Raw genomic sequence first — 22,500 nt, 5'->3', positions numbered from 1 at the left:
AAACTTTCTTTGGGAAGGAAAGTTTCATTTGAGGTTCTGACTCGTGTCTGAAACTTTATTCTGATCAAGAGAGCGACCCGTTACCCGGCCCGGCCACACAACATCAACACGTCTGAGAGCGCCTGGATTATTCTCTCACACACACACACACACACACACACACACACACACACACGCTGGCTCCTCTGTTCTCTCCGTGCTTTATGAGGTTTGTACTAATTATTATTATTATTATTGTTGTTCTATTTCTCACCTTTGCAGGAGTCGAGCCAGACGTCAAACTCCAGGTTTCGGTACAGATCTGTGTCCAGAGACTTCAGCACTTTGTAAGGCAGAGACAGTCTGGAGGAGGAGGGCTCTGCAGGGGGCTGCACACACACACACACACACACACACACACACACAGAGAGAGAAAGGCAGTTTCATCTGTATTATTTATACTGTTTCAGGCAGAGAAGATTAAAACAACATAATAAATGAATAAAAAATCCAAAATTAACCCTAATAAAAATAAAAAAAATAAAATGAAATGAAGTTTATAAAAGGTTAAACACAGATTTGATTCCATGAGTAGTAAAAAAAAAAAAAGGCTCCAGTGAGGAAACACAAACAGGATTCAGCTCCTGAACTTCAGTTTGATTTATTTTTGGATCCTCTGCTGAATGTGTGACTTCATGGCTCATAAAGAGGCATTTCAGTGTTTCAACCAACGTAACACAGATATGATGTCACTGTGATTATCCCTCAGTGACACACACACACACACACACACACACACACACACACACACACACACACACACACACACTCCATCCTGCAGCTGTGTGTTATTCTGAGTTCCAGAGGCTGCAGAGGCTGAGCAGAGTGTCAGCTCTGTAGATGATAATCCTGCTCCTCCTGCAGGGGGCGCTGCAGAGGCTGAGCAGAGTGTCGGCTCTGTAGATGATAATCCTGCTCCGCCTGCAGGGGGCGCTGCAGAGGCTGAGCAGAGTGTCGGCTCTGTAGATGATAATCCTGCTCCTCCTGCAGGGGGCGCTGCAGAGGCTGAGCAGAGTGTCGGCTCTGTAGATGATAATCCTGCTCCTCCTGCAGGGGGCGCTGCAGAGGCTGAGCAGAGTGTCAGCTCTGTAGATGATAATCCTGCTCCTCCTGCAGGGGGCGCTGCAGAGGCTGAGCAGTGTCGCCTCTGTAGATGATAATCCTGCTCCTCCTGCAGGGGGCGCTGCAGAGGCTGAGCAGAGTGTCGGCTCTGTAGATGATAATCCTGCTCCTCCTGCAGGGGGCGCTGCAGAGGCTGAGCAGAGTGTCAGCTCTGTAGATGATAATCCTGCTCCTCCTGCAGGGGGCGCTGCAGAGGCTGAGCAGAGTGTCGGCTCTGTAGATGATAATCCTGCTCCTCCGCTGCTTCAGAAGCTCCACATTTCTCTTAGGATTTAGGATTTAGGATAGCGCAGCCTGCCCTTAAAGGCAATGGCACCTGGCACACTGATTGGTTTAACTGGCGTAATGCCCAAAACACACCTATGCATAATATAGCGGGTAGAGGAGGTGTTTTGCGGATAGCGGGAGGTGCACAAGATAGCAAATTTTACGGGGGAACGCCTCTTCCTAAATCCTAAATCCGCAAATAGCGGGTTTAGGGAGTCTGGCGCAAGATAGGGCCCTCTGATTCCAACCTTTCCTTACATGGAAAGCCTTGTCGGAATGGTGGGACGTTTGTGTGTCGGAATAGCGGTATTTCGGGATGGTGATATGTCTAAATGGTGGTATGTCGGAATGGCAGCATGTCGGAATGACGGAATGTCGGAATGGCAGCATGGAAGGGCATTTAAATCTTATCGGTTAACGGTTATTAATCGTTAAAGGGCGTCGGTTAACGGTCATAAAAAAAAATTCAAAATGTGCATCCCTAGTTTAGAGCATTGAGCCCCACTGACCCACACAGATTCTGCTCTGTTTAGCTCAGTGCTGCCCCCGCTGGACACAACACTGACCTGCAGGCTGTTTAGCTCAGTGCTGCCCCCGCTGGACACAACACTGACCTGCAGGCTGTTTAGCTCAGTGCTGCCCCCACTGGACACAACACTGACCTGCAGGCTGTTTAGCTCAGTGCTGCCCCCGCTGGACACAACACTGACCTGCAGGCTGTTTAGCTCAGTGCTGCCCCCGCTGGACACAACACTGACCTGCAGGCTGTTTAGCTCAGTGCTGCCCCCGCTGGACACAACACTGACCTGCAGGCTGTCAGGTTTGATAAAAGCCCTCTCACACGCTGCTCCTTTCACAATAAAAGCCCTGTCCCTTGCAGTACCTTGCTGTCGTCGGTCCCGGCTCTGGCCTTGTCCTCGGCAGCGGCTCCTGCTCCGCCCGCCTCCGCCTCCTCCCTGCACGACAAAACAAACACACCTGACACACACATGACATCATACGAGCCGCAGCGCACGAAAGAAAGAACTGTAAACGTGTGTGTGTGTGTGTGTGTGTGTGTACTTGTGGCTGCGGTCCTCAGGCAGCTCGTAGCCCATGTCCCCATCGCTGCACGCTGATGGGCTGTTTCTATAGCGACGACCTCCGACCCGGAAGGCATCCATGGACTGGTGGAGGTCGGCCTCGTCCACGCCAAACACACGCGTGTACAGCAGCTCATACAAGATAGCTGCACACACACACACACACACACACACACACACACACACAGCAGTCAGGTAAATATTCTCTGCTGCAAACATTTTTCCTGCTTTTCTGTATAATAAACAGGTTTCCATGACAACAAGCATCATCACCTCTGAGCCAATCAGGATTCCCCCTGTCCTCCCCTCACGCCCCCCCAGGTGAGCGGCTGCACCTGACAGGGCGTGAGGGGAGGACAGGGGGCGGGGCCACACACTCACACTGGCAGAGCGCTGCGGACGCCGGGTAGCTCCTGGGGTACACGATGTCGTAGTGACCGTTGTTGGAGCAACACAGCATCACCTAGGCAACGCACAAGACAGACACTCAGTGCTTAGCAACCACAGCAGGGGTGTGACATCACCGGGGTCAGAGGTCAGCTCCCCTCACCTTGTCAGTGAACTCATCCTCTGTGATCACTGTGGCTGGTTTCCCCGGGTAACGATAGATCACGAAGCAGCGCCTGCACACACACACACACACACACACACACACACACACACACACACACACAGTGTGAAAAAACATTAAAATGAAAGACAGGCTTTCTGACTTTGTGTGTTTCCTCTGGTGTTCATGTGTCTTCCTGTTTAAAGGTTTGATGCTTTGCTGAGGTTTGATTTTTCTGACAGTCTGAACCCCCTCCCTGACAAACACACACACACACACACACACACACACACACACACACACACACACACACACACACAAATTACAGAAAGACTGAAACCATCAAACTCATAAAACTAAACATTTTCAAGAAATGAAAGCTAAAGCAGCAAACCTGCTTCAACAACTCATTCAAACTAAACTGAAAATAAAAAGTAAAAAAAACAAAGAGAAAACAGGTTTGCCCTGCGCCGCGCACAGAGCTGTGGGCACAGCAGTTCCCCACACACGTTCTCAGCAGAACGTTCTGTCGGTTCCCCACACGTTCTCAGCAGAACGTTCTGTCGGTCCCCCACACACGTTCTCAGCAGAACGTTCTGTCGGTTCCCCACACACGTTCTCAGCAGAACGTTCTGTCGGTTCCCCACACGTTCTCAGCAGAACGTTCTGTCGGTTCCCCACACACGTTCTCAGCAGAACGTTCTGTCGGTTCCCCACACACGTTCTCAGCAGAACGTTCTGTCGGTTCCCCACACACGTTCTCAGCAGAACGTTCTGTCGGTTCCCCACACGTTCTCAGCAGAACGTTCTGTCGGTTCCCGACACGTTCTCAGCAGAACGTTCTGTCGGTCCCCCACACACGTTCTCAGCAGAACAACAAGAACAACCAGCAGCAACATCACCACACGTCTGAAAAAAACATATTTATGTTCATGCTCTGTTCTCTCACCTGTACAGCAGAGACAGAGCTTTGATCTCCACCTGGCCCACCGTCTCCTGCACACACACACACACACACACACACACACACACACACACACACACACACACACACACACAGTGTTGACGTTAACGAGTGCCACCATGAACATTTATCATGTTCTGTGGGTTATTTTGTTGAATCAGCAGATTTTCATTAAAAACTGTACCTCAAACAGCTTTCCAAGCCCCTCCCACCTGAGATTCAGCTCCGCCTCCAAGCCCCTCCCACCTGAGATTCAGCTCCGCCTCCAAGCCCCTCCCACCTGAGATTCAGCCCCTCCCACCCTCCTGCAGCTCAGCCCTGCGTTCCAGTCCCCATACTACCATACTACTTAGTATGCAAGAAAAAGATTGAGTACATCCCAGTACACAGTGTGTCAGATGCAGTATGCCAAGAGTACCAGGATGTTCTACTACATCCACTCAGATTTCACAGTTTGCATGTCAGCATGCTGCTCTGGCCATGCTGACCCACAATCCTTTGCACAGCGGACATTACGTGGCACTGACTGAGCTGCGTGTACAGGCCACGCCCACATATGGCCACGCCCTGCGTGGAACTGTTTTCATAAATAACACTGACAGAAAAATGCATGTTACTATACTGTGAGGAATAATACTGCATGTGAGCATCATCACGTCAGTACACATGCATACTGCATACTACATCACGTCAGTACACATGCATACTGCATACTACACTGCATACTTTGTCAGGGCAGCTGCAGTACATACTAAAAGTAAAAAGTACAAGTATGGGATTTGGAACGCAGGGTGAGTTTGTTAGGAGGGTAGTGAGCGTGCACAGCAGCAGTGCACGGCACGTGTGCACGAGACGTGATTGGACAGGGGAAGCCACGCCTCCTTGTGGTGATTGGTTGTTTATTTGAGCCTCTGGTTTGGTCAAGTGTGGTGTTCTTGTTTTGAATAATGCGTTTACCTTCAGATCGAAGATTTTCCTATTTAACAACAATAAAACTAAAAGCTGTAAAACAGCAGTGAAATTCTTCAATTCTTTATTTTCTTTTTAATAATCAGACAGTCTGCATGATTCATATTTCTATTGTTATGATTAATAAGTATGGAAGGGAATAGCCGTTCTCCATTTCAAAATAAAAGTCCATGGAGTTGGCAATGCTTAAAATTGAGACTTTACAGAGTGCCATCTTAATAATCTGCGTTTGAGAACACAGATATACTTTAAAGGTTCTGCGTACAGCCTGTCATTTATTCTGGCTCCATTTGGATCAGAGGTCTCAGGTGGTTTTTCCACACAGAGGAAGAAGTCGCTCTGAAACAGGGGGCGCCGTCACACGTCCCACCTGTTTCAGTCTGGACATGTTTGAGACGGATCAGAGAGCTTTAAGAGAGCTCCACGGGCTGAGGTGTCAGGGGGCGGCTCACCTTGGGGTCCTCCAGACGCTCCAGGTACTTGTCAAATGACCCTTCAACAAACTGCAACAGAACACACAACAGGAGCTTTTACACTCACGGGTACGGGTACAGGTACGGGTACAGGTACGGGTTAGGGCTTAACGGAACACAGCTGAGAATTTACCACTTTCATCTTCTGCTGTGTTTGTTTCTACCTACTTTAGTTCATCATCATGCTTCAGCAAGCTAACCATATGTTAAGCTAATATTAGGGTTAGGCTCTGGTCATATTTAAATAACTTTATCAGCAACAGATGATTTTAATTAATTTCATCTGTAAACTTTAAATTCCTCCGTTTGCTCCACTGACATTTTGGAGTGATGTCATTATGATGTCATGTCCCGCCCTGTCCCAGTCTGAGAAGCAACTCAACAGTGGTGTTCTGGAACCTGGAGCTCACCTGGAGCTCACCTGGAGCTCACCTGCACAATGTCTCAGGGCCGCTGGGATGATACAAAGAAAGTTTAAGTGAAACTGAGACTCACCGGCTCAAACTTGCACCTGTTGGCTCTCATGTAGTTGGCACAGTCCTGCCGGATCTTCTGGTGATAGCTCTGAGAGTGGTACAGCTGTGCGCACACACACACACACACACACACACACACACACACACACACACACACACACACACACACACACACACCAGTATTACCTCTGACAACAGGAAACAGCTGGAGAAAAACACCTACATTCTTTTTGATTGTACACTACTCACAAAAAGTTAGGGATATTCGGCTTTTGGGTGAAATTTCAGGATGAACCTAAAATGCATTCTAACCTTTCCAGGTGAACTTAATGTGACCTTCTGTAAACTTTTGAATGCACATGTCCAACTGTTCAATGTTTCAGTACTTTTTGCACAAGTTGCTGTTCTCTAACAAGGAGTTTAACGGCAAAATTCACATCAGGTGTTTGATGCTCCTGCTCATCGAGGTCGTATCATTAGGGAACGGCTGCTGGAGACTGGGGTACCTCAGATGGAGTGGCCTGCACTTTCTCAGACCTGAATCCCATAGAAAACCTATGGGATCAGCTGAGTGGCCGTGTAGAGGCTCGGAGCTCTGTACCCCAGAACCTCAATGTCCTGAGGGCCGCCCTTCAAGAAGAGTGGGATGCCATGCCTCAGCAGACAATAAGTCGACTTGTGAACAGCATGAGACGTCGCTGTCAAGCTGTAATTGATGCTCAAGGGCACATGACAAGTTATTGACACTGACATTTTTTGTTGTGGTATACCCACCACTGTTGTTGGCTTTTGTTTCAAGAAATTGTTTGAGATGAGGAAATCACCAGTGTATGCTTCTACTTAAATGCCCTACTTTCATGATATAATATCACTGTAGTGTGAACTTTTTATATTTTCCATAAATTTCACCCAAAAGCCAAATATCCCTAACTTTTTGTGAGTAGTGTATAATGACATAACTGGTAATATATTGCTGTTGTGATAGATACAGCGTGGACACAGTAACATGGTGATGTGGTGACACAGTAACACAGTGACACAGTAACATGGTGACACAGTGACATGGTAATGTGGTCACACAGTAACACAGTAACATTGTAACACAATAACACATTTTTCTGTTGTGAGAAAGAATAGCATCTGAGTCTTGCCCCCTGTTGGTCAGCTGTGATGCGGCAGCTGTTGTTTACCTTGTGGCAGTGTGTCAATTGTTGTTTACCTAGTGGCGGTGTGTCAGTTGTTGTTGTTTACCTTGTGGCGGTGCGTCAGTTGTTGTTTACTTTGTGGCGGTGTGTTAGTTATTGTTTACCTTGTGGCAGTGTGTCAGTTGTTGTTTACCTTGTGGCGGTGTGTCAGTTGTTGTTGTTTACCTTGTGGCGGTGCGTCAGTTGTTGTTTACTTTGTGGCGGTGTGTTAGTTGTTGTTTACCTTGTGGCAGTGTGTCAGTTGTTGTTTACCTTGTGGCAGTGTGTCAGTTGTTGTTGTTTACCTTGTGGCGGTGTGTCAGTTGTTGTTTACTTTGTGGCGGTGTGTTAGTTGTTGTTTACCTTGTGGCAGTGTGTCAGTTGTTGTTGTTTACCTTGTGGCGGTGTGTCAGTTGTTGTTTACCTTGTGGCGGTGTGTCAATTGTTGTTTACCTTGTGGCAGTGTGTCAGTTGTTGTTTACTTTGTGGCGGTGTGTCAGTTGTTGTTGTTTACCTTGTGGCGGTGTGTCAGTTGTTGTTTAGTGTCAGTCGGCTCAGTGAGAGTCTCTCTGGTTTCTCTGCTCTGCTCTGTGCTTCACACACACACCGAATTTAAACCAGTGACGCACTGCCAACAGCTTAGCAACCACCTGGTATCACCTCAACAACAGCTTAGCAACCACCTGGTATCACCTCAACAACAGCTTAGCAACCAGCAAACAGCTTAGCAACCAGGTAGTAACACCTCAGCAACAGTTTAGAAACCACCTGGTATCACCTTAACAACAGCTTAGCAACCAGGTTAACACCTTAGCAACCTGCAAACAGCTTAGCAACCACCTGGTATCACCTTAACAACAGCTTAGCAACCACCTGGTATCACCTTAGCAACCTGCAAACAGCTTAGCAACCACCTGGTTTCACCTTAGCAACAGCTTAGTAACTAGTACTAAGTGTACAGTAGGATGCTGCTGATTCTTCAATAACTGAAAGTAAAACATTTAATAATCTTCGTTTAAAAATTTTCTGGTGTGTTTAGATTTTTTTTTTTTTTTTTTTTACACCTGGAGGAACCACCCAGCAGCACCTGGAGGAACCACCCAGCAGCACCTGGAGGAACCACCTAGCAATACCCGGAGGAACCACCTAGCAACAGGTTAGCATGCAGAACATATCAACCAGCAGCAGGAAGCAGAGCAGGCCGCGGGTCCAGCCGTTAGCCGTTAGCTTAGCTCACCTGCTCGGACACGGCCCGGAACAGACTGGACGCGTCTCGCGCCACCATCTTCCTGTAGAGCGCGAGGCTGGCCAGGTACTCGTCCATGTTCACGAAGTATTTCTTCGGTCCTTTCTGCATCCTTCTGTCTTCTAGTTGTTGTTGTTGTTGTTGTTGTTGTTGTTGTTGTTGTTTTATTAATATCGCAATAAATAGTAGCTCGATATTTATCACCTGTTTTCTCCGCGCACGCAACTGAAGCGCGGAGTTGTCGGTTTCCTGCACGAGCGGACAGGTGATTCAAATCTGCTCTGATCACGCGCAGGCCCCGCCCACCGGCGCGTGCCTCACAGTTTGTTTTCTGCCTTTTGATTCGCTGGTTTGCTGAGGCCTGTTGCGCAAAACTAGGATAAGGGATTAAGCCGGTATATCTTGGTTATCCTGGATTAATTTATCCTTGATCCGGTTGCACAAAGTGGGATAGTGGAGAGTGGGATATGTTATGACATTAGTTACCATGGAGATTTATTCTGTGGAACTAGCCTGCTCCAGACCAGGCTAACTTCCAGGATTTATTTAATCTTATCCCTTATCTCAGTCAGCAGTCACCACAAACGGAAACTAAAAGTTATTCCACTGCCCACTACACATGATTATCACATCGACACCTTCCTAAAATAATCACCTAAGTCATTTTTTCAGGTTTTTCAAGAGACACAAATAAATTCACCAAAAATTAACTATATTTATTGATAATTTCACTCAAAAATGTTATATAAAAAAAAGATGACTACTGACATACTAAAAACAATGTCAGTCAGTTATGTAACATAACAGAAATAAATGACTTAGGCAAATTTCTGAACATGCCTTTGTTGACTTAGGCAATTGTGATATTTTATATGCCAATGTTATACTAAACCTCTTCACTTACCAAGTGAGGATGAGCCCTGGATCATTGAAATAACTTCACTGGCAGAGAAAATTTTCTTTCTTCTTGATACCGCTGCCATCTTGAAACGCTTAAAATAGCCTAAAAACATAAAATTGCCTAAGTTACTTTTTTTTTTTGCCCTAGGCAAAATAAAACTACCGAAGTCACAGTTTTGACACACTCTTGATTTAGGCAGTTATACTTCAGGGGTAGAATGGCATGACCTGTTCTGATGCTGGCGATTTTACCAGAGGTGGCCAGCATCAAGAGGAGATGATTTAGGCAAAAAACTAATTTTTGACAAAAAAAAAAAAAAAAAATGACTTAGGCGATTATTTTAGGAAGGTGTCGAAACTAGACCCCCTGTCATTATTTAAACATTTGTGATCATTAATTTGATGATAAATGATGATTTTAGATGTTGCAATCATTAGATCAGGGGTGGGCAATCATGTGCCATGGAGGGCTGAGAGGCTGCAGGTTTTCTTTCCAACCAAAAACTCCTCCAGGTGATTTCACTGATTACCTCACCTTCAAGCAGAGAGCAGGAACTAATCAGTGAAATCAGCTGGTGTGGTTTTTGGTTGGAAAGAAAACCTGCAGCCTCTCGGCCCTCCATGGCACATGATTGCCCACCCCTGCATTAGATAATGTACAGTTTCCCATAGACTATAAAATACACATCCCATATAAATATAAATACACATCAAAGAGTAACATGATGTTCCTGTATTGAATAAGGATAAATCAAAGCAGGTAAACCATCAGCTCCTTCACACAGTGACTCTACATGATAGAAAGCACAGAATCAAAGCATATTATACAACACAAGAATAAAGACACATTCAAAGGTCTGTATGTAATACACCCTACATGTCTGCACACTGAAATAAATGCAGGACAAATCCATACACAACAAATGAACAGACAAATGAATGGATGCAGTAGCAAGCTTGTATACACACAGTATACAGCACAAACGACATAAGAGGCCAAATCAATTTAAATTGAATTTAAAAAAGAAAAAAAAAATTCTCTGCCAATGCAGGCCATATTTAACTGAAATTCACAGCAGGCATCTCTGCCACTGCAGGACATATTTAACTTAAATTTAAAGCATGAATGTTTACTAAAATAATTTAACACATGTTGGTCCCTGAGCAGCCGACCACTGTCGTCATCAGGGAAGATGCAGGATTGTCCCAGTCTGTGTGATGGCACTCTGGGGGCCCTCTCCTTCCTCAGGCAGGCCACACTGTGGAGGACAGCACAGGCCACAGTGATGTCACATGCCCTCAAAGGGCTGACCCTTAAGTCCTGAGGACAGTGAAAAGCGTGCCTTCAGGAGGCCAAAGGTCATTTCAGTCCTGGCCCTTGTCCTGGCATGGGCAGGACTGTAGGCCTGCTGTGCTCCCTGGGGGTCTGTGGTGTCAGGAGAAAAGGCTGGCAGGCAGACCCCCTGTCCCCCAGCAACACACCAGAGAATTCACCTGTCAATACAAAATCTCGTCATCACAACCTCATAAATAGAGTGACATTCTTGACACAGCCATGATGTAAAAAGTGGTTATTAATAGAGGTTGTGTGGCTCACCTTGTGATAGGTGCTGATAGATTCTGGAGGTCCGACAGACTCGGGAGTCATGGACTGAGCCAGGCCACTTTGCCACAACATTGCTGATCAGACAGTCAGCATTGCAGACCATCTGAAATTATAAGATGAAGACTATTAAACCAAGCAACGCACATCACAAGCAGTGGGTTAGGGTTACCCTAACCCTAACCCTAACAGATGTAAATATCTGGAAATGAAGGCTGAAATGTTGATCTCTTGTCTCATATTCATCTTTTGATGCCAAACGCAAATGTGTTCAGTTTATAGCAAAAATAAAGGAATTGGCCTCACTGTTCCAATACTTTTGGAGGGGACTGTAATCCAGTCCAGCTGTTGTCCCATACAGTTTCCTCTCCTGCTGCCTATAATGCTCAGTTTGTCTTGTTGTCACGGTAACAGAGGTGTTCATTCACTTCTATGTTTGGCATTGAGCTCATAGTTAGTGCTGCACTTTACTGACAGCTGTTTCCACTATTCTGTCCCTCCTCATTGTGTATAAATAGGGAGGACAAAAAACTGGAAACCCCTCTCAGTATAATGCAGTCCAGTAGCAGACCTGCAAACTACAACCTCAGTAATAAACACAGAATTAAAGGGACATTCTGCACAACGTCAACACAAACTGAACATTATAAACTCTGTTAAAAGGTGGAAGTTATGTCCGAGCTGCTGAGCTGAACTGGTCAGACTGGACAGACTGGAGCTGAGGGAGGGACTCTGAGTGTGTGTGTGTGTGTGTGTGTGTGTGTGTGTGAGGACTGCACTCTGCTGAGGCTCCTCTCTCAGTTTGGGAGTCACGGCCCCTGACCCTCCTGTTGCCATGGTGTTTCTCCAGCTGCTCGGGCTCTGCCTTCCTGATGTCACCGTCTCTCACGACGACGTCTGATTGGTCAGTCCCACGCCATCCCGCCTCAGCCTCCTCTGGCGGCGTGTTCTGTTTGGACTGTGGACTTCCTGTCTGTGTGATGTGGTTCCTGTAAACCGTCCCACACACTTCATTATGCATTAGCATAGCATAGCAGCTGGATAGTGTAAGATGATGGATGGATTGGGTAGCGGATGATTTAGAACAGTGTTTAAACTAGTACACAGTTTTACCTGTTGGCCAATCAGTGGAGAGTATTCATCCAAAATGTGGGAGATATACATATCTATATCTATATAGGCTTTACATCTATACACATATTTATCTCTCTATATATAGACATACATACATACAAACGTGTGTGTGTGTGTGTGTGTGTGTGTGTGCGTGTGTAAAGAGCAGCAGCTTTTTGGTGATCTCAATGAAAAACATTGCTGCATTCAATGTCTTTCAGTTTTCTTGAATTAAAACTTTACATATTAATAAGCACCACCACTACATCTACTACTGCTGCCAATACCGTGTACAATTACTGCTAAACTACTACTACTACCGCAAGTACATCAGCTAAAACTACTACTGCAAGTACATCAGCTAAAACTACTACTGCAAGTACATCAGCTAAAACTACTACTGCAAGTACATCAGCTAAAACTACTACTGCAAGTACATCAGCTAAAACTACTGCTGCTGGTACTACTAACCCTGTATCTCCAGCAGCCCTGCTGTTGGTGCGCCAGCAGCCCAGCGCTCCTGAAGCGGCGGCTCTGCCATCAGCGGTGTTTTGTCTCCACCTGGTGGTGGAGACGGAAACATTTATATTTCCCTTAAATCCTTCATATTCATTTATTGCTTTGAATTGTGGGTAATCCCAGCAGTGAGGCGTGCAGCCCAGCCGGCTCGCTGTAAGTTTTTCTTTTCTTTTGTTTGCTTTTTTTTTTTTTTTTTTTTTAATTTGTTTTGGCACTTTTGCAAATCCACTTGAATGTTTTGTATTTTATTTTTTGACATGCTCTACAAGCTTACCTGGACAAATAAAAGACAAAAAAAAAAAAAAAAAATGTGTGCAGGTTGAGGAGGGAAACTGGATGTTTGTCACGTTCAAATCCAGTTTGCTCAGTGACGGGTGAACAGAGTGCTTGACGTGGTGGTATTTTAATAATAATTATCTCTCTCTCTCTCTCTCTCTCTCTCTCTCTCTCTCTCTCTCTCTCTCTCTCTCTCTCTCAGGATTAAACTCTCATGTTCGTTGTGTTTTGTCTTCCTCCTCCGGGCGGCTGGTCATCCTGTCACTCTGACGTCATCATTAAACATCAGCAGCTCAGCTGAGGAACAAAGTGTCATGGAGCAGCTGAGGCCGGCAGGGGGCGCACTGACTCCGTGTGTGTGTGTGTGTGTGTGTGGGGGGGGGGGGGGGGGGGGGGGGGGGGGGGGGGGGGGGGGGGGGGTCTCTCAGCTCACTGCCACTATATTAAAACACTCTAATGTTTAACATTATATTATAAACTTATACTACTGCTACTGCTGATACTGCCACTACAGTTAATACCATTAACAACAATAATAAAATATATTACAATAAAAATAATAATAATAAGATTATCAGATTATACAGAAAAAAGAGTAACCTGTATAAAGAATAATAACTTTGCGTCACTGTTCGTTCAGTGCGATGAGGGACGTTTACTGTGAAGGGCCAGCGGAAGTGGCCGTGTGGCGCCCTCTGGCGGTGAGCGGCGGGTGTGCAGCAGCCGGCCAGCGGGCTGTTTCTATTCCCGGAGCTCCCGTCTGTCCTCCATTTTGGCTCTGCGGCTCCAGCAGGCAGTCTGACCCGCTCCTCTGCGCTCCGCTCCGGGCGGACCGCCGCGCTCCTGTCGGCCCTGTCCTGCGCTCCGGACGGAACGGTTCTCGTTTTGGGGAAGACCCGCAGACCAGGCGGGGGGGGGGACGGCCCGGTCCGGTTCGGATGTTCAGGTAAGGTGAGCCTCTGTGGCGGCCAGGCCCGGCGGCCCGGCCCGGCCCGGCCCGGCCCGGCGCTGCTCGGCTCGGCTCGGTGTCGGCCCTGCTGCGCGCTGCGGCCCGCCGCATTTTGGATGTTATATAATGTTCTGTACGCAGAATCCTCCACACGACAAATGTGGCTTTGTCTCTGTGTGTGTGTGTGTGTGTGTGTGTGTGTGTGTGTGTGTGTGTGTGTGTGTGTGTGTGTGTGTGTGTGTGTGTGTGTGCCCTTCACTGTACTGAGATTTGACACACAGATCTGTCAGACAGCAGCCGCCCATCCCCACTGCAGACACACCGCTCTCACTGTAATGCAATTTTATTTCAATTTTTTTTTGTTATTTTACCGTTTATTTCCTTTTTTATAAATAGACTTAATTTTTATCCAAGCTAATTTTATTAAGCCTTAATTTTTTATTTAGCATTTTCATCATTATTTATCATTTAATTTTGGATTTTTAAAAATATTTGATTTGTTATAATATTTTACATTTTTATGTATATAATTATTTATTATTTTCCTTTTATGGAATTTTAATGCAGGTAGATTGTCAGATGTAACGTATTTATGTATTCAGTTCTATGTAAAAGCTGAGCAGCTTCATGTTTATGCACCTGTGTGTGTGTGTGTGTGTGTGTGTGTGTGTGTGTGTGTGTGTGTGTGTGTGTGTGTGTGTGTGTGTGTGTGGACATGACCATGCTGCTGGTACACATGGGGAAGCTCCAGGTTCTCAGGTGCAGTTTGATGTTGATGAAACGTCAGCAAGCTGCTCAGCCACTGTATGGGAAATAGTGTGTGTGTGTGTGTGTGTGTGTGTGTGTGTGTGTGTGTGTGTGTGTGTGTGTGTGTGTCAGGGAGGTGTGTCTCTGCTCTCTAAACAGGATTGAGATTTTGTTTATATTGGTTACAGGGCCTACAACCTCCTCTCCAAAATATTCACCCTGCGTGTGTGTGTGTGTGTGTGTGTGTGTGTGTGTGTGTTCACCTGGATGGGTTCTCTGACGTGGAGAACAGTTCTGGTTCTGGTTCTGTGCTGAACCACAAACACGGTGTGAGTGCAGCGCACTGTTCAAACTGAGTGTTCAGGTGGAGCGTCGCGTGTTGGAGGTGCAGCTTCACCTGAGTGGCGTGAGGGGCCGAGCGGCGTGAGGGGCCGAGCGGCGTGAGGGGCCGAGCGGCGTGAGGGCCCGAGCCCTGCTGGTCCTGTCGGGGTCCTGTGGTCTTTCGGAGTGTGTGTGTGTTTTAGCCCGCGGGTCGTACCTGAGCTCTGGTTCGGGATGTGGGCCCGTCACCTTGGAGAGCGGCAGCGGCAGCGGGACAGGCGTCCCCGTCCCGCGGCGAGCTGTGGGCTGAAGCTCAGGGAACGTGTGGCAGGACGAGCTGCAGGTACCAATGAGGAAGGTGTGAGGTCGTCTTCCTCACTGCGCTGTGTGCTCAGGGCCCACACACACACACACACACACACACACACACACACACACACACACACACACACACACACCTCTGTCAGTGTGTCTGTGGTGTGTTTTTAGTTGGTCGTCTCTTTCAGGTGACCTCAGAGGCAGAACAGTCCAGAGGTTTCTCTCTCCTCGTCTGTCTGTCTGTCTGCCTGTCTCTCTGTCTGTCAGCCTGTCTGTCAGCCTGTCTGTCAGCCTGTCTGTCTGTCTGCAGGAGGCAGGTCAGCATTGATGCTTCATGTTCTATCACCATCATCATCATCATCATCATCGTCTTCCTCTAGAGATGCTGCAACAGCATCAGATGAAGAGCCTGATCTCCATCAGCTGGTGATGATGATGATGATGATGATGGTGATGATGGTGATGATGATGATGGTGATGATGATGGTGATGATGGTGATGATGATGATGATGGTGATGATGGTGATGATGATGGTGGTGATGATGGTGGTGATGTTGGTGATGATGATGGTGATGATGATGATGATGATGATGATGATGATGATGGTGGTGATGATGGTGGTGATGATGGTGGTGATGATGGTGGTGATGATGGTGATGATGATGATGATGATGATGATGGTGGTGATGATGGTGGTGATGATGATGGTGATGATGATGATGATGATGGGGTGATGATGGTGATGATGGTGATGGTGATGATGGTGATGATGATGATGATGATGGTGGTGATGATGGTGGTGATGATGATGATGATGGTGATGATGATGATGATGATGATGGTGGTGATGATGGTGGTGATGATGATGATGATGGTGATGGTAATGATGATGATGGTGATGATGATGATGATGATGGTGATGATGATGATGATGGTGATGGAGGCTCTGGCCAACAGACAGGAGTGCTGTGTAATTATCTCTGCTGGGTGGCAGCCTGAAGGAGATATTGTGGAGTTTAAGCAAAGGCAGATTGTGCGTTGGCTGCTGCAGCCAGAAGTGTCTCTCTCCCGACGCTCTCGCTGTAGCTGTCAAATCCACAGCAGTCATTACAAACTGCCACGACAGCGTTTTCCTCAGCGTCAACGCTGTGCAGTTTTATTCATAAAAAGTGTTACACTCATAGTGAGTGCTTTCAAGTTTTTTTGCTATTCAAATGTATTGTCATTATAAAGTGCAGGTAGAGAGCAAAACGGAAAGAAGTGTGCATTTCGGACAATAATTTAAAGATTTAATTAATAATAATAATAATATATTAATAATAATAATTAATTGTTGACAATTAAGCACACATCTGATCGGAGTGTGAAGGGACAGTTCAGTGCGTGACCTGCATGACGTGCAAGAACACATTTAATTTCAGAAATATGAGGAAAACTATTTAACTGACTCACCTGTATCACGCGTTGTAGCGACTACGTGAGAATGATCCTTTCTCCGTTGTAGATCAGGATCAGGATCAGGATCAGGATCAGGATCAGGATCAGGATCAGGATCAGGATCAGGCTGCGGCAGACAGCGCCGGCACGACGGCTCAAGTCTCCATCAGCAGAGCGCAGAGCCATTTCCGTTTACCGTAGCCGCCGCACAATCTGCTGTTGCTTAAACTCCCCATTGTGGTGTTGTGCGTGTGTGTGTGTGTGTGTGTGTGTGTGTGTTGTGTTGACGTTTGTACGACTGACTGACCCTGACCCAAGCCTGATGAAGACTGTGATGAAGACTGTGATGAAGACTGTGATGAAGACTGTGATGAAGACTGTGATGAAGACTGTGATGAAGACTGTGATGAAGAGCCCCTGGTTGGCAGCTCTCTGGTTTCCTGCTCTGCGTGTGCGGTTTACATGCTGCTGACAACCAGCCCAACACACACACACACACACACACACACACACACACACACACACACACACACACACACACACACACACACACACACACACACTCAGACAGAACAGGGAACAGATGAAGTGGAGAGTGCAGGCTTTTATTTTGTAAGGAGGAGCGTCCAGGTGAGATCCACCTGCAGGACATCACACCTGGTCTGAGTGACGTTGCCGGGGCAACAAACAGGATTGAAACATGAATATGGTTTGAGTGACACGTTCTCTCATGTTTGGGTTCATGTGCGTGACCCCTGACCCCTGACCCCTGACCTGAGCTGAGTCATCAGTTTGTGTATTGACATTAACAGATTATAATTCTGAGCCTGGATTAACAGTTTCAGTCGTTCTTCAAGTTAAAGAGGCAGACAGGCGGTTTGAGGAAACAATCAATCAACTTATTGACCAACGATGGACTGATTTAGCCACGTTCAATAACCTGATGAGGAGGAGGAAACGTGTGTGTGTGTGTGTGTGTGTGTGTGTGTGTGTGTGTGTGTGTGTGGTGAGCCAGTGGTAGCAGCCAGGCTGTGGTCACTGATAACAACATAATAAAATTGTTTATGAATCATTAATCATTAATGGAAGGGTTCATGAATGCATCATTAATGAATCATGAATGAAGTGTTGCCTCAGATTACAGAGAGCTGTCACTGTAATCTGTAATCTGTAATCCAGCCTGATGTGACATCACTTCCTGAAAGTCACGGTGTTTTCTTCTTCTACTAAAAGCCCAGCGTAATAATAACTGGATCGTAGCAAAGTAAACACGAGCATGGGCAGAAGACATATTATTATTATTATGTTGTCATGATGCGTTCACATGCGATCCTGTAAAACAGATGTTTTGGAATTGAGTTTACTGAAGGAGGAGGTTGTTGATGGTGGAGAGTCATGGGCCCTAAACTGGCTCCAGCTCGTGAACCAGAGCCTCTGCTGGGAAACAAAACGGTGTTATATCTGTAAAATATGCGAGAAAAATGTAGGTTTTCCTTGAACGCCCACACGCTCAGTGGGTTTGTCTGTTATCAGCTGACACGCAGGAAGCTGCTGCCGCCTGATAGGACAGGACGTCCCGCGGCCTCTGAGCCAACATGGCCGCCTCACCCACAGCAGTTTCTGCTGCCCGGGTCCCGTCAGACTGCGTCTCTGAGACACATTCAAACACACGATCGACCCAAAAGGTTTAAAGGCTTCAGTTTGTCCCGGGACAGAAACACCAAACACCTGTCCCCTGTCCCAGCAGCTGGATTATCATCCCCGGGGTTTCTCTTAGTTTTCTGGCTTCTCTTAACCAGACATCCTCCCTCCTGATGTTCAGTCCCATGAAGCTTCAGCTCGCTGACTGAACCCAGGCTTTTCCAATCTAGATCTATGCGCTCACAGAAAAAGGGCGGAGTTTGCTGCATACGACCAATCACAGACAAGGAAAAATCCACCTGAGCCGCATACTTTACAACGGAGGAGCAGACAATAATCTGAAATAAATACGAGGAATATAAATCCATCATCCAGGCAAAAAGCAACACAGTTGAAGCCGCAAGGAATGCTGGGAAAACATTGCCGTCTGTGTCAATGTGTAAATTAGTGGGATTATAATCTGACTTCCCCTCCATGACGGCACGAGTAGATCTGACTGCAGTAACATTTGTGTGTTCAGTAAATGAATGTGTCTCCCACTCAGCCGTACACTCCTGCAGAGGAACTGGCCCTCTCTCACAGTGAGGGGCGACCCTCGCTGGGCCGCTACCCTCAGTTTGAGCTTCAGCAGAATCATCACTTTGATTCAACTGATTTTGATATTTCATTTTATAAAGCATCTGACGCCTCGTGTTTATTCTGCTGGTTAAAATATTATTTCACTGTCACTTAAAGACTGTAAAACATTTGGCACCAACTCTCATGTGGACTTTTCAGGGCAGCCAGCCTAAATACTAAATATGAGCAAACTAATGGAAACCTGAAGGAGCCCAGAGGCTGGCCTGGATTTTATCAGGCTTTTATTTAACCCTCTGAATTAAATTCCCCTCATTTATTTTCAAAATATTTTTAAAAATCACTACATCAGTCTGCAAGATCAATTTCTGGTTGGACAGTGTAGAGTCATGAGAAAAAAACAACAATAAAAAAAAAAAAAAAAAAACAAGAACTCCTTCTTCTCTTCAAACTTGAAAAAAAATGTGAGAAAACAAACAGAATTAAAATAAAAAGTCTAAAAAATTTATTAATTTTATAAAAGAAGAAGAAGAAAGGGGAAAAAATCGTCGGCCTAACTTGGAAAAAAAGGAGCACAAGTTGTGAACCTGGATCCTCTGGGCTCTCAGCCAATGGGCAGGCCATTTTCCAAGAGAGCTGATTGGTCAGTGGGCGGGGCTTTTCTACCTGCTGAGCTCTGATCCTGAACTTCACCTGCTCCGGAGCAGGTGAGGTGTTCAGTGTATGTTACCACGGCAACGTACCCCGATAAAAAGTAAACCACCTTCATGGTACAGAAAACCCAGCAGGGTTAACCTGAAGTGACCTCACTGAGCCCAGATCAGCTGCAGGTACAGGCCTCAGGTAGCCCTAACCCAAACACCTGAGGACCCTAACACCTGAGGACCCTAACACCTGAGGACCCTAACACCTGAGGACCCTAACACCTGATGACCTTAACACCTGAGGACCCTAACACCTGATGACCCTAACACCTGATGACCCTAACACCTGATGACCCTAACACCTGATGACCCTAACACCTGAGGACCCTAACACCTGATGACCCTAACACCTGATGACCCTAACACCTGAGGACCCTAACACCTGATAACAGAGCAGATCAGACCAACTGAGAGGAGCACAGAGTAACGCAGCAGCTGTGTCAGGTGTGTGTGAGGTGTGTGTAGGTGTGTGTAGGTGTGTGTGTGTGTGTGTGTGTGTGAGTGTGTGAGTGAGGTGTGTGTAGGTGTGTATGTGTGTCTGAGGGTGCACCTCGTCTCTGGTGCAGATTATTAGAAGTGATGCAGAACTTCAGGGAAAATGAAGCTGTTAACGTCACTGTAACCACACACACACACACACACACACACACACACACACACAGAGCTTATCACAGTGCTGCAGCTGTGGGCGAGCGGTTGCAGACGCTGAGAGATGAGCCAGTGGTCATGTGACTCAGCACACACACACACACACACACACACACACACACACACACACACACACTGGGTCAGGGCTGGCCCATACACATTTGCGCTAACGATTCTCAAGATGACATGGAAAAAAAATGACAATAACTGTGTGTGTGTGTGTGTCTATCTGTGTGTGTGTGTATGTGTGTCTGTGTGTGTGTGTGTGTGTGTGTGTGTTTGTGTCTATCTATCTGTGTGTGTGTGTGTGTTTGTGTCTATCTATCTGTGTGTGTGTGTGTGTCTATCTATCTGTGTGTGTGTGTGTGTGTGTGTGTGTGTGTGTGTGTGTCTGTCTATCTGTGTGTGTGTGTGTGTGTGTGTGTGTCTGTTTGTCTATCTCTCTCTGTGTGTGTGAGTGTGTGTGTGTGTCTGTGTGTGTGTGTGTGTGTGTGTGTGTGTGTGTGTGTGTGTGTGTGTGTGAGTGAGTGTGTGTGTCTGTCTATCTGTGTGTCTGTCTGTGTGTGTGTGTGTGTCTGTGTGTGTGTGTGTGTGTTATTGCAGCACAGTGTCTCTGATGCAGCTTTATGTGAGTGTCTCTGAGGTCATGAGTAGGGCGGGGTATCGATTCGATATTAAAAGGTTTTGTTTCGATTCGATATCGATTCAGTCAGGGGGATTTCGGTTAAAATACCAATTTTACTTGCATCTAAAAAAATTCTGAGAAATAATGTGTGGCTCCAGAGTTTTATTGAGGCTTCAGAGGCCTTGCATATAAAAACAGCACCAGCCAGGTTATCTTCTGTGCACGTTGACAGTTTACTGCTAGCTGACACACCTGTACCTGCTCCAGGCTGGTCTGTTTGAGCCGCGCCGACTGTGGTTCTGTGCCTGGATCTGTGTGGATCTGGATCTGAGTCTGTGTGGTTTCCATGGCAACACAAAACGTTTCACTGAAACACGCATCAAAAGCCGCTGTCAACTTTGTTAGTCTGCAAAATGGACCATTTTGTTGTCAGTTTTGATTTATTTGGCGACGTAAGTTTGGATAAACGGCTGAACGAGGAAGACAAGACAGAAGAGAAAAAGGAGAGATATGCGAGAGAGACGAGTGAAGAGCTGGATCAGCTGGAGAGGTCAGGAAATGAAGCCGGTACGGCCCGGTCAACGTCTTGGGCCGTCAAATGTCTCCAAGACTACCTGACAAACACCGGGCAAACAGCTGATTTCTCACCTGTAAGGAAAGAAGAGCTGAACAAGATCCTCCGTGAATTTTATGGAGCTTTAATTTCTATAATAAAGAGAATGAAATGCCTCAAGGGATTCAGCACCACGGACAGTACCTGCTGAGGCAGATTCAGCACCACGGACAGTACCTGCTGAGGCAGAGTCAGCACCACGGACAGTACCTGCTGAGGCAGATTCAGCACCACGGACAGTACCTGCTGAGGCAGATTCAGCACCACGGACAGTACCTGCTGAGGCAGATTCAGCACCACGGACAGTACCTACTGAGGCAGATTCAGCACCACGGACAGTACCTGCTGAGGCAGATTCAGCACCACGGACAGCAGGCTACCTGTCAGATTTTCCAGGGAGATGTGCGGCTGTAACTTTGTTCTTGTTATTAATGTGTTAATATTTTCAGTTATTAATTAGCCTATTAATCGTTATTAATTTGTTTAGTCTTTATGAGTTTCCTAGGCCATTGATTTAATTAATTTGTTAATTTGTTTGCATCTGTACATTGAAATGAACATTTAATAAATCAACATGTAACCCCACAAACCTCTTACCTTAAAGAATGAACAGGAACAGGGGTCTGGTATCTAAATCTAGATTCGATGAAGAGGTTGGTTATCATTAATATTGCCTGACTGCAAAAAATAGACATGGAACATCCACCCCAGTAATTCAAACCACAACAAAGTTTCTTTGCTTAAGGTAAGTATTTATGTAGAAAGAGGAAAAAAGTGCAAAAAATATATATATCTTTTCTTTTCTTTTTTTCCCAGGATACTTGTCAACAGTTCAATAATAATGGAATGAATCCTGTCCAACAAAAGCATCAATATTATTCACTATATACATATTATTCAACCTTGTTTCACATATAAAATGTCCTCTCTTTTTTTCTTTTGACCCACAACAGGTAAGTACAACTGAAAAAACTCAGAGATCTCAGGAATTTCAAAGTTCAAATTAACAAAAGAAAATGTAAAAGGAAATGAAACTAAACTGATTTGAGTGCACTCAATGTCCTACCACCCTCTTTCACACCAAGTGTCCCACACAGTCCCAGATGTCGGCTGCAGTGTTGGTTGGATGGAGGTAGC

General features: G+C 46.2%; 2 protein-coding genes across 6 annotated transcripts in view; one reads left to right on the top strand and one right to left on the bottom strand.

The window, feature by feature from the left end:
- Window positions 1–8,660, bottom strand: part of alg13 (ALG13 UDP-N-acetylglucosaminyltransferase subunit) — a 23,913-nt gene extending 15,253 nt beyond the window's left edge. The window contains exons 1-9 of one of the 2 annotated variants that reach the window (XM_030054188.1): window positions 8,364–8,660; window positions 5,962–6,045; window positions 5,446–5,496; window positions 4,010–4,056; window positions 3,061–3,133; window positions 2,892–2,973; window positions 2,491–2,656; window positions 2,312–2,384; window positions 254–368 (exon numbers count right to left, since the gene is read on the bottom strand). In XM_030054188.1, coding sequence (XP_029910048.1) covers window positions 254–368; window positions 2,312–2,384; window positions 2,491–2,656; window positions 2,892–2,973; window positions 3,061–3,133; window positions 4,010–4,056; window positions 5,446–5,496; window positions 5,962–6,045; window positions 8,364–8,483 — 811 coding nt within the window. In that variant the 5' untranslated portion in view covers window positions 8,484–8,660. The remainder of the gene's footprint in view (window positions 1–253; window positions 369–2,311; window positions 2,385–2,490; window positions 2,657–2,891; window positions 2,974–3,060; window positions 3,134–4,009; window positions 4,057–5,445; window positions 5,497–5,961; window positions 6,046–8,363) is intronic. The other variant, XM_030054105.1, reaches the window with a different exon arrangement.
- Window positions 8,661–13,528: 4,868 nt separating this feature from the next.
- LOC115364470 (CSC1-like protein 2) overlaps window positions 13,529–22,500 on the top strand; it is a 44,527-nt gene continuing 35,555 nt past the window's right edge. The window contains exon 1 of one of the 4 annotated variants that reach the window (XM_030059068.1): window positions 13,529–13,729. The gene's annotated coding sequence lies outside the window, so the exon portion shown is untranslated. Of the gene's footprint in view, window positions 13,730–19,495; window positions 19,922–22,500 lie in introns of those variants that run through there. The other 3 variants (XM_030059076.1, XM_030059085.1, XM_030059061.1) reach the window with 3 other exon arrangements.

This window comes from Myripristis murdjan, chromosome 1 (assembly GCF_902150065.1).
Source record: "Myripristis murdjan chromosome 1, fMyrMur1.1, whole genome shotgun sequence".
Classification (NCBI taxonomy): Eukaryota; Metazoa; Chordata; class Actinopteri; order Holocentriformes; family Holocentridae; genus Myripristis; species Myripristis murdjan.
Note: the sequence above shows the minus strand (reverse complement) of the source record. Positions and strands in the feature narration are given on the sequence as shown.